At 41.8% G+C, this 17,965-nt stretch overlaps 1 protein-coding gene across 4 annotated transcripts in view; it reads left to right on the top strand.

The window, feature by feature from the left end:
• The window catches only part of DIP2A (disco interacting protein 2 homolog A), a 102,475-nt gene that overhangs the window by 40,647 nt on the left and 43,863 nt on the right, over positions 1-17,965 (top strand). For 3 of the 4 annotated variants that reach the window (XR_007378443.1, XM_048952506.1, XM_048952507.1), the window contains exons 4-5: positions 4,206-4,325; positions 12,532-12,777. Coding sequence is in view for 3 of the 4 variants with exons in the window: in XM_048952506.1 (XP_048808463.1) it covers positions 4,206-4,325; positions 12,532-12,777 (366 nt within the window). In the remaining variant the exon portion in view is untranslated. The remainder of the gene's footprint in view (positions 1-4,205; positions 4,326-12,531; positions 12,778-17,965) is intronic. The other variant, XM_048952508.1, reaches the window with a different exon arrangement.

Here is a 17,965-nt window from a genome sequence, read left to right as displayed (position 1 = left end):
AGAGCTTAAAACTATGGAGAGTGATTTTGTACGTGGTCTGACAATGACAGGACAAGGGGGAACGGTTTTCAACTGAAAGATGGGAGATGAGATGTTAGGAAGAAATTCTTCACTCAGAGGGCAGTAAGGTGCTGGCACTGCTGCCCAGAGCTGTGGGTGCCCCATCCCTGGAGGTGCTCAAGGCCAGGCTGGATGGGGCTCTGGGCAGCCTGAGCTCATGGGGGCAGCCAGTCCACAGCAGGAAGGTAGGAAATGGGTGGGCTTTTAGGTTCCTTCTAACCTACTTCTGTGAATCTATCATCTTGTTTATGTTCTTTATACAGGGGATGTAACAATCACCATGTATCAAATATACTGGTGGTATTTTTTTGTCTTTATAGGTCCCTTTCAATCCAGGCTGTTTCGTAATTCTGCACTGATCACTCTTAAAGTAATGCCTGTTATTTACTTTCATGGAAACTACAAATGGTACAAAGAGCACAATAGCACTATTTGATAGAGCAAATTCTCAGCTACAAAATGCTATTTTTCATCATAGTCTCTGCCATTAGGTATTCATTTTTGTCAGTGACGAAGAAGAGCTTCGTGCTGTGCTCGTAAAAATCTGTACCAGCAGAGATGACTGCTGTCACTGCAGAAATGCAGCATCCACTCTGAACTGTGCTCACATCCACTGTTCGGTCTCTGTCAGTGTTTAGGAAGTGTTGATGGATGTCAACAGGTACAACTTTTTCCATGATGGGAAGCTGTCCCTCTGCCGCCATCTGTCACATGGCAACAAAATGTAACAGAATATGGTGGGAAGGCTCAACCTTTACTGCCACACCACCACCATCTGCCTCTGACATCATGGGCCAACATCATAAAATAGGAGGCGTTACTTTCCGAGCAACCCTCATATTCATATTGTTGGCTGTACAAGGAAGGTCCTGAATTTCAGAGATTACATAGTATCAAAGTTAATGAAAGGAGATGTTTGACTAAAGTAAAAATTAGTTGTGTATATTTACGTCTGCATTTTAATATACCTTCAGTGTAATTTTGCTGCTGAATATATACTAAGAAAGTAGATGTGGTGATTGAATTACAGCCATGATGAACAGGTTTGTTCCAGGAGTTGTGAACAAATAGCTTCCAGGCAAATTACAAGGCGAGTCATGAACCTGATAGTAAGAAACTAATTAGGTTGATTGTGTTAAACCATCAGAAATGAAATTTGCAAGAAGAGCACAACTACAAATAGAGAATACTTGGAAACTATTAGCCAGGAGAGCTGGGAGAATCCATAGAGATAGATTGTACACACTGCTACTTTTCTTGTCTTACAGCTTCTAGCATCTTACTTAGGTTTGCGCTGAGAATACTTTAAAGCAAACAGAAAGCAAGCAAACAGCCCTGATGTATTGTTGGTATTGTCTGGGGGAAATTTAGTGTAGGACTATTTAGCCTTTCAATGCAGATGTAGTAGTAGGTGGATATTAAACAAGTTCAGCTAGATAATTGCTTATTAACAGATGTGGCTTTTAAATATTAGTCTATCAGTGCTAATTATCAGTGCTGCTTCTTTTCCTAGAATTAATATTTCTATGGGATTGTTGATTTAACTCTATTTAAAGTGACTTTCAGTAACTCTGAAAAACTGCTCTCAGTTTCACTGGTCTAGAGTGAAGGCAGTATTTTTGCTTTCTACTAACAGTTTTTTTCTGAATGATCATTAAGTGTTCAGGCAATCTTGTTAATGGGCAGCTATTTGAGACGAAGCCTGATGATAGCTTTTTAGATTTTTTTTTTACACTTTTGGCCAATGAAAAATCCCATCGCTGTTCCTTGTTCCTCTTAAACATTTTTGTCTAGGATGATCTTTTCACTTTGAAGTTTAAACTCAGGCAGAAAAAGTTCATGTGAAATATGTCATTGGATTTCTTTTTTCCCTTTTGTGATGTATGGCAGGGCTTAACACGCTCAGGTGATATCCAAACCAAATAGTGAAGCATTTGCTTGATTTAATTTATGTTTAGCTTATGCCTATGCAAACAAATGTAAGTAAAGATGCCAGGAGACTAGATTGTTTTCACTTTTTCCTCTAACTTTTAACCAAAGAAATTGTTTCAGGTTTATTGCAGTAGTGGTTGTCGTTTGTATTTGAATGAAGAGATAAACTAAAAGAAAAATGCAAGGATTTCTCAAGTATTTGTGCTCTGACAGATATTGAATCATCTAGTTGATTCTAATCTTCGAATGCTTTGCATCACTGCTGATGCCGTTTTCCATAGCTATTCCAGCTGTGAGATTTATGCATATGTGGAGTATGAATAGAAACGTTGACAACACATCTCAGAAAACACAAGTTACTGCTTAAATAGCTTCACTCTATTCCCCCAAATACTTTGGCATAAAGAGTCACTGTTGTGCTTCACAAAGTAGTCTCAGTTTATCATAGAGGTTTTAACTGTGCTGAAAGTGCTTTCTGCAAAAAGTTGTTGTCCACCACCAGCAGCAACCTGAAATATTGCCTTTAAATTTCACTCTGTTGGCACATGTTAAAGCTGCTTGTCTTTCAGAACATTTAGGTAATAATTTTGGCTGCTCCTGCCTATTCTATCAGTTGCATGCCTTATTTGTTCTTTGGACTTCTGAGGGGAGAATCTTATTTCTTTATTTCCTTTCAGCCTTCTCTTTACATCTGTCTTTCCTTTCTTTGCATCTCAACAGTTTTTCTGTGACTTTGCAAGAGTAACTGGTGAGAGTGGAACAGGGCCTCTTTTTGCAGCAATTATAAAAATCTGCTGCAAACAGTTTTTTGTGGTTTTCCAGAGTTGCCTTTCATTTAAATTAACAATAATCCTTGTCACCCACAGATTTCATCTCCAAGCAGTAAATATTAACTGAAAATTTCCATCAGTGGAATGCTGTTAATAAATAATGTCAGCAATAAATTATGTAAGTGTTCCCTGAACAGCGCTTAACATTTCAGAGTTTAATGATGACAGTGAGACAAGGTGAGAAACGCAGAGGCTTTGCAGACAGTTTTGCAGGCTGACAGCCCTCAATGCCATATACCCTGCAATTCAGAGGACACTTTAATCCAGCGTGTTGCTGTTGTTGCTGGTTTTCCTCCTATGAAGATGTGCAGTTTCTGTGAAGACTCGTGTTCCTTCTCTTCGGACTCTTTGCTGCCTGGTTTTGGCCTTCAGAACATCTGAAGATGCTTTCCCAGCAACTCTGCTTTCCCTTCCCACTATTTCACTTTTTCCAGGTTACTGTTCTTCACCCTGTAACAGCTAGCTCTGTGCTGCTGTACCCTTCTGAGTGTCCTGCTGCAGTATACACTGAATGTACAACGTACTGAACAGGCTGCAAGATGTCTGCTCCAGGTGTGACACCTTTGTGGCAGTCACAGAATGTTGTGTTTTCTTGTTGTGGAAGAGAGCTTGATCCCACACCAGTCACATGTGCTTTCTTAACATGGGAAGTAAAATTTCAGTAGTGAAATGCAAAAGTCCAGTAGCAAAATGCAGCAACAACAAAAAGCCCATAAGGAACATCTGGTGGAAGTTTTTAAAGAGAAAACCAATTCCAACAACAAGTGAATGGGTCACAGCAGTGAGTTTATTGCTGCTTGCAGAAGTGTCTAATGATCAGTCAAAACAATAATCAGCTTGCAGAGCTGCACAGGGTCAATTAGCTGGTACAACATCTCCAGTCTGTACACATACTAACTGGTCAAAAATTAATCTTGGTGCTCTCTGAATGTCATAGTACAATTAAGGTAATTAAGGTATTATTTTTTTTTGTCAGTCCTTATCAGAGAGATGCAGCCATATGGGACACTGGTTTGCAGCAGCCATTTCTAGAGGCAGACAGTACAGATTGTTGAAACTGCTGCTATTTGGAGAACTAAGATTAGTAGCAAAACTGGTTGGCGCACTTGTAACAGCTTCAGAGTGCAAAACCACATAACTGGAATTTAACTTTGGACCTTTCTGTTCTCCATTCTGCTCAGTCTCTCATTGAGGCTGAGAACCTGTTCCACAAGTCAGCTAAGCAATTGGACTGAGGATAGGACAAAAGCAATAAGGGCCCTCATGTGCAGTTCAGATTTTGTATTTGAGCTGTTAAAGGTGGCATTAGTGCTTTCTGTGTTTTTAGAAAGAAATTGTGATTGAATTTAATTTCCTAACCTTTTGTGTTTGTTTTCTATACAGATGTCCACACTGAAGCAGTGCAGGCAGCTCTTGCGAAATACAAGGAGAGAAAAATGCCTATGCCTTCAAAGAGACGGTCTGTTCTTGTGCACTCTTCAGTAGAAACATACACACCTCCAGGTATCTATTGAGTTGACATGTGTAAATCTTTCCAGGTACACTTGTTAGCAAAACATAAAGAGCAAATGGTTTGTTCTGCCAAGATGTAAGTATACTGCAGTGAGCTTCTACCTTGATTTCAGCAAGGCATTTGATACTGTCCCCCATGACGTCCTTATAACAAAGCTGAGGAAGTGTGGGATAGATGAGTGGACAGTGAGGTGGGTTGAGAACTGGCTGACTGGCAGAGCACAGAGGGTCGTTGTTGGTGGTGCAGAGTCCGGTTGGAGGCCTGTAACCAGCGGTGTTCCTCAGGGGTCTGTGCTGGGTCCGGTCTTGTTCAACATCTTCATCAATTACCTTGATGAGGGGATAATGGCCACCCTCAGCAAGTTTGCCGATGATACGAAGTTGGGAGGATTGGCTGACACGCCTGAAGGCTGTGCTGCCATTCAGCAAGACCTGGATAGGCTGGAGAGCTGGGCAGAAAGAAACTGGATGAGGTTTAACAAAAGCAAGTGTAGAGTCTTTCATCTGGGGAGGAATAATTGCATGCACCAGTACAGGTTGGTGGATGAGCTGCTGGAGGGGAGCTCTGCGGAAAGTGACCTGGGTGTCCTGGTGGACGACAGGTCGGCCATGAGCCAGCAGTGTGCCCTTGTGGCCAAAAAGGCCAATGGCTTACTGGGGTGCATTAAAAAGAGCGTGGCCAGCAGGTCAAAGGAGGTGATCCTCCCCCTCTACTCTGCCCTGGTAAGACCTCATCTGGAGTACTGCGTCCAGTTCTGGGCTCCCCAGTACAAAAAAGACAGGGATCTCTTGGAAAGAGTCCAGCGGAGGGCCACGAAGATGGTGAAGGGCCTGGAGCATCTCCCCTATGAGGAAAGGCTGAGTGAACTGGGTCTGTTCAGCCTTGAGAAAAGGAGACTGAGAGGGGACCTGATCCAGGTCTATAAATATCTAAGGTGTGGGGGGCAGAATGGCGAGGCCGGACTCTTTTCAGTGGTGAGTGGAGACAGGACAAGGGGAAACGGCCAGAAACTGGAGCATAGGAAGTTCCGCACAAACATGCGCAAGAACTTCTTTACAGTGAGGGTGACGGAGCACTGGAACAGGCTGCCCAGGGAGGTGGTGGAGTCTCCTTCTCTGGAGACGTTCAAGACCTGCCTGGATGCCGACCTGTGCGACCTGGTGTAGGGAACCTGCTTTGGCAGGGGGGTTGGACTCGATGATCTCTGGAGGTCCCTTCCAACCCCTACAATTCTGTGATTCTGTGATTCTGTGATTCTGCCATATTCACAGCTGCATTCCCTGATAATCAGGAGTTACTTGTAATTATTTATGCTTTCTACAAGATTTTTAGTGTTTCATCTAGAAATTCTGTAGCTACTAAAGGTACACTTGAAAGCTACAATAGGGTGAGCAGTTGCCCTTTATGCACAAAGTACATTCTTCTGCAATATGTCCCATTTGGAAAGTGAGAATCTTGGCAATCCTGTCAGAATTCTGTTACTTTGGGTTGCATAAGATTCTTTTTAAGAGTTGAAAAATATGCCAGTGTTATGTTACTGCATTAGCTTGCTGAATGCTCATCACATGGTTTCAGCTGTGAGTAATTTCAAATGTTAAGATGCTGTCATTGCTCAGGTAGTTTACATCAGGATGTTTTCTTAATTTTTTTTGAGTAAATAAATAATCTTTCTGTAAGCTCACAATGAATTCTCTAGACGTGAAGAAAATCCTTCTCCAGATACGTCTTGCTGTCTGGTGTATGGGGGCCAGTATTTTATTCAGCAAGGCGTTTCTCTTAGCTCTGAAGTTGTGAATGAGGTGCTCTTACCCTTCCTAATGAGGCTGTGGAGTAGAAGCACACTGACCTCTAGTGCCCTTCTCCATCAATTTTCTTTCTTATTCCTGTAAAAGAGCAGATATGCTATGTTGCTCATTTGCTTCCTGGGCTATGTTTCTTCCTTCTATTCACACCTTTTAAAGGAAATTCCATTTTTCTTTCCTAGTTATACAGTTCTATATTTTGTTTGTGGGGGTTCTTTGATCATTTCATTAGTTAAAAGTATTTGTCTTCTGGAGTTTTAAATCTGCACTTCCAGAATCTTTACATTCTTCCTTTAAGATATTACTGTGTTTTTTGTTAGATCATTCTTTTACTGCGCGTATACTCGAAAGCCCATAAGGGCAACTAATGCAGCAGGGTGGCTGTCACGCTTTAGAGTTTCTTTGTGTACAGGTCATGTATAAACAAGGGAACTGCCATGAAGTGCATGGAACATAATGCTGGAGAAAATTCAGTTATATTTCAAGACCATCTGCATATTGAATCTTCAGAGGCCCTACTTTTTTCTGTTACTAGCTTTTCCAAGCGGTATTTCTTTTCACTGTCCAAAATAAGTTCTGATGATCAGTGATCATTTTATCAGTGATCATTTTATCAGTGATCAATCAGTGATGCATTTTATGTAGTATCACTGTCCTTGTCTCATTCCTGTAGTTTGCCAAGTCACTGTACATTTGGAATTAGGTATGTCGTGACAAGAAAAGAACACACTGTTATTCTGCATGAGATTCAGTAATAAAAAATAGCTGGCTTCCAGAAGTTCCACTGGGATGGATAAAGGAGTGGGAGGACAGCTAGATTTTCCTGTCTCCTTTGGCATTTAAAACTAGAAAAAATTGCCTGATGTTCTTTTGAGAGAACTAGGCATCTTTCTCTTTTGGCTACCTTCAGGACAGGTTGGGAGCAGCTCTGATGGTGTCCCTGCAGCCACTGCTGTACACACTCCATCAGGGGTCTACATGCTACATCAAAGGAGGAAAGTCTCAGGGGCTTGAGAGACCCTAGGAAAAAAATCATTATTCAGTGCTCAGCTCATTCATACATTCAAAGGAACGCAGGAAGAAAGTGGTAGGTGGGGGAGCCCCAAAAATGCCCTGTGCCAGCTCCTTCCACACCCATTCCAGAAGCCATCAGCCCATCACTGACCCATCCCCACAGGCCCAGGGGAGCATGGAGAACAACATTGGTAAGAGCCCAAGTTAAAAATTCAAGAGAAAGGGGTTACCCTTTCCAGGCTCTTCCAGGGCTGTCCCTGGAGACCCTGAACCCTGCTATCCACACGTGAAACCCATTAAGACTGGTAAGCACTTCAAGCACCTTCTGAGCTTGGGAAGGCAGGTGCTGCGAGGGGAGCATGGAGCAAGTTAGGGGATGCAAGAGAAGGGCGTTTTAGGATTGCACAGTGTTTAGGTGATGAACTGAAGTAGAGAAACAGATGGTCATTTTTTGAGAAACAAGTATGGGGAAATTAGAGGTAAGGGTATATAAAAGGCCAATTATAAAAAGGGTATGCTTGCCTGGCAGGCCCTGACTAGTATTTCCAACGCTTTTCCTGGGTGAAAGGACTTCTTGTTTGGTGTGTGGGGAGGGGCTGAGGTCCAGCAGTTGGAGTTGAACCATAGATTTAGGGTCTGTGTGCCTGTAGAGAGAAGTGTGATGGACTGAAGTGCTAGCAGTACGTAGAACAGCAGGTCACTGAGGCTCTTGTTTCCGTGGTGCGAGCAGCAGGAGTGAGTGGAGCCTGAGTACCAGCATCTGGATACTAGTGACCAGAGAGACTGCAGTGAGGGAAACCAAGTACTACCTCTGATGTGATACTTCTGTCAAAGGCCTGTGTCAGCCACAGATAAAAGCAGAATGAAGCCAGTGGTGCTGCCTGTGTGTGTTTGCATGGATTATCTGTGTGATCAGTAGTGTTTGTACGCACATGGACTATCACATGTTGTGTGTGTGTGTGCTGTGCTTGAGCCTCAGCTCTGCTTGGAGCTGGGGCATGAAGCTGTGGCAGCCTTGCCTCTTGTAGATGAGCAGATTCAGCACTACGTGTTTTTCCTTAACAGAAAACATTTAAACTGCTACAGTCACATCAAATAGATTCCAGCCTTCTCGTTGACAAGTATGACTTACAGAATTTAGATAACTTGTGAAGTACCCTGCTGAGGAATGCAGTTGAATTTATCAGTTACAAAAGATTAGACCATTAGATCATTTCTTCTTAGAGGGAGGGTTAAAAAATGCTATCAAACAGGAGATGCTGGAGTATCATCTTCTAACACACCTGCCCAAATGGTTAGCAGTAAAGTAAAAAATACTGAGGTTGGGCTTTAGTAGGATACAGAAGAACCCTAAGTGATTTATAATAAAAGTCGAGTTAAGTTCTCTCTGGGATCTGTTGTGCAGCTTCTAAGAGAAAGTTATGGAGACACTTTGACAAGATACTGGACCACTAGATGACTCTGAATCATGAAAGATCAGGCCATTCCGAATACTTTGAGAAATTGCTTTACCTGCATCAATTCATCAAATGAGGCTCATTAAAAGGCAATAATAATTGTCTTATTTTAGAATCACAGTATCCAGTCATAGGCTGGAGAAGACCTTCAAGGTCAAGTCAGTCTGATCTTCCACATCTCTCAGTGCCACATCTACACATCTCTTAAATGCTTCCAGGAGTGGGAATTTCACCACTTCCCTGGACAGCTGATTTCAGTGCCTGTCTGCCCTCTGTGAAGAGTTTCTTTCTGATGGCCAATCCAAGCCTATCCTGGTGCAGCTTGAGACCATTCTGTTCCATTCTTTCACTTTTCACCTGAGAAAAGAGACTGACACCGTCCTCCGTGCAACCTCCTTTTAGGTAGTTGTGAAGAGCAATGAGGTCTCTTCTCAGCCCCCCTTTTCTCTGTACTAAATAACCCCAGTTCCCCCAGCTGCTCCTCATAAGTCTTGTTTTCTAGGCCCTTCACCAGCTGCAGTGTTCATCTCTGCACATGGTTTATCAACTCAGTCGCCTTTAAGCAGTGAGGGCCCAGCACTGAACACAGTGTTTCAGGTACATTCTCACTAGTGCTGTGTACAAGAGGATGGTCACATCTCTGGTGGCTGGCCGCACTATTCCAGATACAAGTGAAGAGACTGTTGGTCTTCTTAGCCACCTGATTGCTCTGCTGGTTATGTTCTGCTGACTGTAGATCAGCACCCTGCGGTTCCTTTCTGCTTGACAGCTTTCCAGCAGCCCTTCACATGCAGCAGTATAGACTGGACCCTGTACTGAGCCCTGGGAAATGCTTTAAGTTGCTGAACACTGGCTGGATTGAATTGCATTCCCTAGAGCTGCTTGAGCTTGGCCATTCAGACAATTCCTTACCTGTGAACCATACCCCTGTCCTAGCCATGAGCAGCCAGTTTCTCCAGAATACTGTGGGAAATAGCATCAGACAATTTATTTGCAGAGTTGACTCAACAAGAAAAAATTGAAATTGCGAAGAAGCTGAGTAGCTTTGAAGCATCTAATTTTACTGGTCAGGTACTAGTAACAAAGATTGTTACTCCGGCAAGGAATTTGTGAGACTTGCTGGATCTCAAATCGGTCTTTAAAAGAAAAAAAAAAAGCCTATTTTTTGATAAAGAGTTGATTTCACACAGAATCAGGAGACAGTGTGCTACAGTCATTTCACTAGAGCGTGTAGAACTTTGTCTTATTGTGAAAGCTGATGACCCATGCCCTGTACCTGAACGGAGGGCATTACACTTCTCTCATGTATTATCCTTTTTTAGTATGTAATAACCACAATGTCATGATAGCTCAGGAGTTCCACGTGCCTTTGCTGTTATTTTTTAGGTTTGTTCAGACCTCCTTCAAAGCAATTTTGCTAGTTTGACTTTTTTCCATTCCATATTGCTAGGAATGCATTGACCTGAGCATGTGAGCATTCTACTACCCTTAGAATCCTTGCATTTGCAGAAGTTAATTGCAATTAAAATAAGACATTGCTAATAGCTGAAGGGCTGTTAGTAGTTACTGTGGGTAGTCACCATCGCTGACCTGGACTTGCATTCTGGTTAGTGTTAAATTCAAAACCAAGTCTCCTGACTAGTAGTAATAGAACTGCAGTTACTGGCCATCTCCAACAATTTTGATGTACTTTTGTTTTCATCTCACTGAGCTTCTTCTTCCCACCCACATTTCACGTGATAGGAACTTGAGCTGCAGTTTCAGTGTATATTTGGCCCAGAGGGTGATGGTTGCTGTGCCTCTCTTGGGTAAGCTCCCAGCCAGGAAGAGCTGCAAGCCAAGTACATAGCATTCTGCACACAGCACACTGCCCTTAACTCCTGCGTTGTCGCACAGCCAGATGCTACCTAGCTGCTTTTCCCTTCATGATAGAATTGTTTGGAAATCAGCAAGTGTTTCCTTTGAGGATTTCCATTTCATACGCAGTTAATATTTTATTTAAAGTTTTTCAGCCTCTATGAGATATCGGAAAGCTTAGAAATTCTAGAGAGACTTTGTAGAACTTGTAATTGGGTAACAGAAACAATCAGAGTATGCATCCTCTGAGAAGCCTCTGTTTTTCAGTACTCTTATTTTTCACTCTGAAGAGATAATACATCACAAATGTGGCCTTTTTTTTCCTGAGCCTGATTGTTTGTTATCCTATTTTGTTACATGTTCCTGGAACTGTTTGTGTTTGCCTCTGCCTAAAAGGAAGGGAAGGCTGCAAGTGCTATAGGGCTGTTTTGGCTCCTCTCCAGGGGCAGATGTAGTCAGCAGGCAAAAACTACAACTGTGGGAGTAGACCAGAAATACCATATAAGGCACAGTCTCAGAAATGGTCATCCACAGCTGTATCTTCTCCAAATCAATCGTGTGTATTTTTATTCGGAACTTGTCACATTTCAGTAGAGATGGTCAAGTAAAGACATTTGTGATTTTAACTTTGAAAAGGCTGCTCTGATAAACAGGGTTTCTAGTTTTGTGGTTTTGCACTGGTTAAGAGCAGTTTTCCTGAAGCTGCTGGAAATGCACATATTCTTAAAAACAGGACTGAACATGTGGTGGTTGAAAGTTGTGCCAAAGATGAAGTAATGCTTTTCAATATGGCTTCGACAAAATTTGGTCTTGGAATTACATATCACTATGTTCAGAGGATTTAGAAAAGTTCCAAAACAAAGACTGCAGGTTTCTGAGGCAACAACCTCTTGTCACTCAGGAGCACCACATCTGGAAAGGACTTTGCTGTACAGCAGTGGACATCCTGTCTTTCTCTTCAGCTGTTGTTTGGCTCATGTTGACTTCTGCCTGCAGTATCTTTTCAGGAGTATTCTCAGCTTTATGTGTGACTTGGAACTACTCTGCACAAACTGACGTGATACGGACAGTGCGTTGTTGTAGGAACATCCTTTTGATTACCGGGGGTGGAGGGTGCTGTGTTACAGACCTAGTTCTTAAAATGCAACAGTTCCTTTAGTAAGAGACAGAATATGGAGCCTATTTAGTAACTTCCTTTTTTTTTGGCAAGCATTCCTTAACGTTCAAACAAATTCTGCAGGAAATCTCAAACTTAAAAAAAGGCGAAAATATAAACTTCTGTTAGAGTCTTGGCTTCAAGTGTAGTGAGATTATTTTATATACATTTTAAAAGACTCTTTTATTTTATTGATTGAGCACATAAGAAAGATTAGATGCAAAAGGGAAACTTACAAAAAGCTGCGAATATCTGGATGGTAACTAACATGGTTATCAGGCTTCTAACAGCAACAAATATACATCTGCAATAAAAACATGTTTTTCTAAGCATTGACATGTTATGCACCTTAATGTCAGCTTGTGGTTAAAGTTCATGGGGTTATTCTTTGATTAATGTCTCTTTCTTTCGCGCTGTACCTTTTTTTAGTAAGTAGTTAAAAAAATGTCAAAAGAACCTATATGTGAAAAATTTAAAAAAAAAAAAGAAGAAAGGAAAGAGGAGGGGAAAGAAAATATATCCAACAAAAAATGATGGAAATTATTCAGACAGGACAAGTTCCAATTTATCTATTCAGAAATATTCCATAAGGGTGGTATGCTTATTTAGCGTGATTCAAAGTATATTAAGTATCTTAGGTAGAAAGTTTTTTCAAACATTGTCTTTCCAAGTGCGGGTGATAAATGAAACTTCGCTTCAAGGTGTTCTTGTTACAACACATAGAATTTGTTGCATTTCCCTAAAAATGGTAATGAACAGAATTGGTGCATGTGAAGATACCATTTGCTTAATAGATGCATCTCATGTGTAGCACATGAGAATGCTATGCGAAGAACATGGAAAAACTTCATGTTCCTGTCTGTTGGGTCATTCCCACATTACATGCCTGTCATCATTATTTTAATCACAGACACATCGTCAGCATCAGAAGATGAGGGCTCGTTGCGTCGGCAAGGGCGGATCACCTCCACTCCGTTCCAGAGCCATTCCAACGTAGAGCCCTGGCTTAACCGGGTTATTCAGGGCTCGTCCACCTCATCCTCTGCATCTTCCACCTCATCTCATCCAGGAGGGAAACCTGCTGCTGCTTCCAGTACTGCTACTGCCACTGCTGCTGCCACGGTGCTTGCAGATCTCATGGCACACATCCAGCTAGGTTAGTAAAGAACTCCCTGTGTGATTGGAATAAAATCGAATTAATATCCCAAAGCAGATCTAAATGCAGAAGTCAGGTACGTGCTGTGCTCCACCAGGAGATATCCATAAATAGCCTTAAAATGTACAATCCTCAGACCAGGTATGTATGATACATATGTATTTAATTTAAATCAAACCAGTTTTTCAGGAGATCTGAACATGCATTCTCTTGATAAAATGCTTGATTTATCAAGAAACTGAAGTTAAATTTTCAGTGGTCCTAAAAGTGGAATTTCAAAGGGATCGTGTTTTTGGTGTGTGCTTTATAATCTTACAGTATTTTTCAGCATTATGCTATGGATTTCAAAGGTGACTCAATCGATAAACATCTAGAAGTCTAGAAATATATTTGGAATCTTTGAGAAGATATGAAATTAGAGGTACTGAAAATGATAGATTTCAAAGTGACATGTGGTTTTCCTTTAATTACAGTTTGTCGTGATAACGTTTGGCCTTTATTCTGGAGTTAAAGTGAAAAAATAGAAGTACTGGTAAGCCAAAGTGAATCAGAATATCATAGGGGTTGGAAGGGATCTCTGAAGATCATCTAATCCAACTCCCCTGCTACAGCAGGCTCCCTAGAGTAGATTGCAGTGGAAAGCATCCAGGAGACTCCACAACCTCTCTCGTCAGCCCATTCCAAAGTTCTGTCACCCTCATACTGAAGAAGTGCTTCCTCATGTTCGTATGGAACTTTCTGTGTTCCGGTTTGTACCTGTTGCCTTTTGTCCTCCAAAAAGAGCCTGACCCCATCCATTTGATAGACTCTCTTTGGTATGATCACCTCTCAGTCTTCTCCAGGCTGAACAGTCCCAGGTCTCTCAGCCTTTCCTCATGAGGGAGATACTCCAGACCCCTAATCGTCTTTGTGGCCCTTCACTGGCCTCTCTCCTGCAGTTCCCTGCCTTTTTTGAACTGGAGAGCACAAAACTGGACCCAGTGCTCCAGATGTGGCCTCACCAGGGCAGAGCAGAGTGGGGAGTATAACCTCCCTTGACCTGCCGTCCATGCTCTTCTTGATGCACTCCACAACACCATCAGTCTTCTTGGCCACAAGGGCACACTGCTGATTCATGGCCAACCTGGCCACCAGGGCACCTTCTCTGCGGAGCTGCTCTCCAGCAGGTCAGCCCCTAACTTGCACTCATGTGTGATATTATTCCTCCCCACATGTAGGATTCTACTCTTGAAATTGTTGAACCTCATCATATTCCGATCTGTCCAACTCTCAGCCTCTCCAGGTCTTGCTGAACAGCTGCACAGCCTTCTGGTGTGTCAGCCACTTCTCCCAGCTTTGTATCATCAGCAAACTTGCTGAGACTGCACTCCATCCCTTTATCCTGCTCACTGATGAAGTCACTGAACAAGATCAGACTCGGTTCCAACTTCTGGGGAGCACTTCTAGCTACAGATCTCCAAATTTGACTCTGCACCTCCAGATCACAACCCTCTGAGCTCTGCCAGTCAGCCACTTTTCAGTCCACCTCACTGTCCACTCATCTTCCCACAACTTCCTAGGCATACTGATGAGGATGTTATGGGAGACAGTGTAAAAAGCCTTGCTAAATCAATGCGCACAACATCCACTGCTGTCCCGTCATCTACCCAGCCAGTCATGACATCCTAGCAGGCTACTGGGTTGGTGTTGGCTACTCCTGATAACCTTCTTCCAGTCCGTGGAGATGACATCCAGACCAAGTTATTCCATAACTTTCCAGGTATGGAGATGAGGCTGACTGGCCTGTAGTTTCCCAGATCCTCCCTCTTGCCCTTTTTGAGGACTGGAGTGACACTGACTCTCTTCCAGTGCTCAAGCACCATTCCCATGAGTGAGTTTTGTCTCAATCTCTGTAACACTGAAGGTCCAGTACTTCTTGTTCCTTTTTTCACTTGTGGGATAATTAGCAGGCAGGGACAAAAGCCATCTTTTCTGTTGTGGAGATGTTTTTTATATTATTTCTATACATAGTCAAGTGAAAATTGATCATGGATTTGTTTGCGTACAAAAGATGAGTAGTTATGTAAACTTTTGGAGAAGGACCTAGAGGAGCAGTAGTAGTTATGTATTTCAAACACATGTATTTCTTTTTTTCCAGTATAGTTTAGAAAGAAAAAAAGTTATATTTATGTTTCACCTATTGTGAATGGTTTGGGTTGGAAGAGACCTTAAAGCCTCCCCAGTTCCAACCCTGTCGGACCAGGTTGTTCAAAGCTGTATTAAACCCAGCCTTGAATGTTTCCAAGGATGAGACATTCGCAGCTTCTCTGGGCAGCCTCACTGTGCTCTGTGTAAATAGTTTCTTCTTGTCTAATCTTAAACTGGCTCTTTTTTAATTTAAAACTTTTATCGCTTGTCCTGTCGTACACTCCCTGGTAAAGAATCCCTCACCATTTTTCTTGTAGGCTCCCTGTAGATCTTCTATCTCTTCTGCATTTTGCATGGGAAACTAAACAGCAGCTCTAACTCTCTCAGCCTGTCTTTGTAGGTGAGGTAATCCAGCCCTCTGACTACTTTTGTAGCCTTTCTCTGGACCCACTCAGACAGATCCATGTCTTTCTTGTGCTGTGAACCCCAGCGCTGAAAGCAATATGTTCTCAAATTCTTGTGTTTTTAATACTGTGCAATAGGTATCACGTATGCTATTCCTGAATGTTTAGAGTTCCGGCAGTTCTGCTTACTCAGCTTTTTGCTTACCTGGTGCTGTATGCCTGCACAGATATACAGACAGTCTTCTCTAACTCTTTATAGAGAACAGGCTAGGTCAGATAGGAACAAAACTGAAATGTTATGCAAAGTGCCATACAAAGCTATGGGCAGCATTTAGTTTCATTCATTTTTCTATACTTCATCAGTACTTCATCCATAAATGTAGGCTCTTCTGTTTTGTGGTTTTACTGTTAGCAAGAACTTTCCTGTTTGTATGAAATATGACCTTTTTGTTGCCTTTAAAGAAATCTACATTTTCATCTTCCTTTTCCCAAACTTTTATTCATACTATTCTTATGGACTTTGAATGTTGCTGCTGGATCACTGGGAAGTATTTGGTGTACAGGAGGCACTGGAACAGTATGAATGAGCCACTGATGTCTGCTGCCCTCAAAATCTGATTTAAGAAGGAAATTTGCATTTATTTATTGTGTTTAGTGGGCATAAGTAAAATGGAGTATTTCTGTGCCTTGCTTTGAGGACAGTCTGAAATTTCATAGGGATCATGTTTATCTCCTTAAAATTCACAAATACAATTATGACTAACCTTTGAAGTTCGTGTAAGATTGTTGATGAAATTCCATCATAACTGTAAAAGCTTGCAAGATAAGAATAGTATGTGTAAAATGTAACACAGCAACGTGTTACAGCGAATATCTCAAGCTTTATACAGTAAAGAGAGATCAAATTTCACAACCAGCTTCTTAAGATCTATCCATCCAGAGTATTTAATCGTGAAAATCGTATGCAATATCAAGGCCTACATAGCAGTTCAAAGTCCAGCACTTAAGAAGCTAGATGTTTAACATTGCACAGTGGAATGGTTTGAAATTTCAGTAAAGAGAAATAAATATGTAATTATAGTTTCTATTGGGAAGGAGGATCAGAGATTAAAAGCTCGTAGAGTTGTAGCTGGAGGGGACCCACAAGGGTCACCCAGTCCAACCCTCAGCCCCACACAGTGCCTCCTAAACCCAGCCCCTTTGACTGAGGTTGGTGTCCCAATGCTCCCTGAGCTCTGGGAGCCCTGGGAGCTGCTCCATGCCCATCGCCCTCTGGGGCACAGCCTTCTCCTCACCCCCATCTGACCCTTCTCTGACGCAGCTCCCTCCTTACTCTGTTTTTACACTGCAGCTTTTTTTGTCAATAAACACTGGAATATTTCCACAGAGGAGGCCTTTTGTATGTGCTAGAGCGTAAAATGAGTTTTATTAATTCCTCAGTGAATGTACTGACTTCTGCAAAACATAACCCTTCTTTCTTACATATTTCTAATATTATGCTTCATCAAAATATTCTATACGTGTATATTGAATAACAGTTTTCATATGCTGGAGAATTTATACTAAGTCTGTATTAAATTCCCAAGCAGTAGGCTGCAGTATTGAAAGTACAAGGTACGGTGCTGTATCAAGTCAAATAGAAATATGCATCCTGTTTAAGCAGCTTGTCTTTCATCGATAAAAGTAAAGGCACGTTGTCTGGGGCCTTGTGTTATGTTAGTGTAATACTTTCTTTAACATGTCTAAAGGTAGCAGTGTGTCAGGGTGTTCTTAAAGTTTAAATTTCCCTCCTTAGCTCTTGTGAAGTAGCAGGGAAAATGGATGATCATGATCTTTGGCACATAATCTGTTTATTGAAAGACTTAAAAGCACGATTTGGAAATGCATCCACTGCTCTCTGGTACAAACCTTGTGCTCATCGATCATATCCCAAATGTACCTGTGAGGGACATGGTTAGTGAGCACGGTACTGATGGGCTGATGGTTGGACTGACTGATATTAGAGGTCTTTTCTAGCCTTAATGATCCTATGGATTCTCTTTCTTAGCTGGAAGCAGGGATATGTGGTAGGTGTTTGAGCTTTGATTGCTGTGTTACCACCACAGGAGATTGTGAGAGTGTTTGAAACGAGGTTTCTAAGGTTTTTTTGCAGAGGAATATGCAGGAAGTAATGGCTTAGGGATTCTGTGTTAAGTTGTAGCTGAGCTAGTGTGTTCTCTTTATTTTTCTGTTGTTCCAGTAGAATTTAATACATTTATTTTAAATGTCCATTTTTATTGAGTAATTTCCAAGAGATGAAATGAGATACAGCAGTCTGTGTCTAACCCAGCTTTCTGCTTAGGTTAGGGCTTTTCTGTAGTATTTGAATCTTCATTATAAGGTTCTTCCTTAGAGACTGCTCTCTGTCTGATGCCTTGCTTTTAATTTTCTATATTGTATCTCGTGCATTTTTTTCTCGGGTTACTGCCTTTATCATTAGCATTTATTGTCTCCGTCTCTTCTAATCAGTAACTGACGGTCTGAATCCCATTAACTTTGGTCTCCAAGTCACAAGTATGTTCACATGATTTTTTGGCCGCTCCCCATTTCTTGTTCAGTGCTTTGACAAAGTATCTCTAGGCAAGAGAGACTCATTTCATGGATTTTCATGGACTTAT

Source organism: Lagopus muta, chromosome 8 (genome assembly GCF_023343835.1).
Source record: "Lagopus muta isolate bLagMut1 chromosome 8, bLagMut1 primary, whole genome shotgun sequence".
NCBI classification, from domain to species: Eukaryota; Metazoa; Chordata; class Aves; order Galliformes; family Phasianidae; genus Lagopus; species Lagopus muta.
The sequence above is the reverse complement of the archived record's forward strand: the minus strand, read 5'-3'. Positions and strand labels throughout refer to the sequence as shown.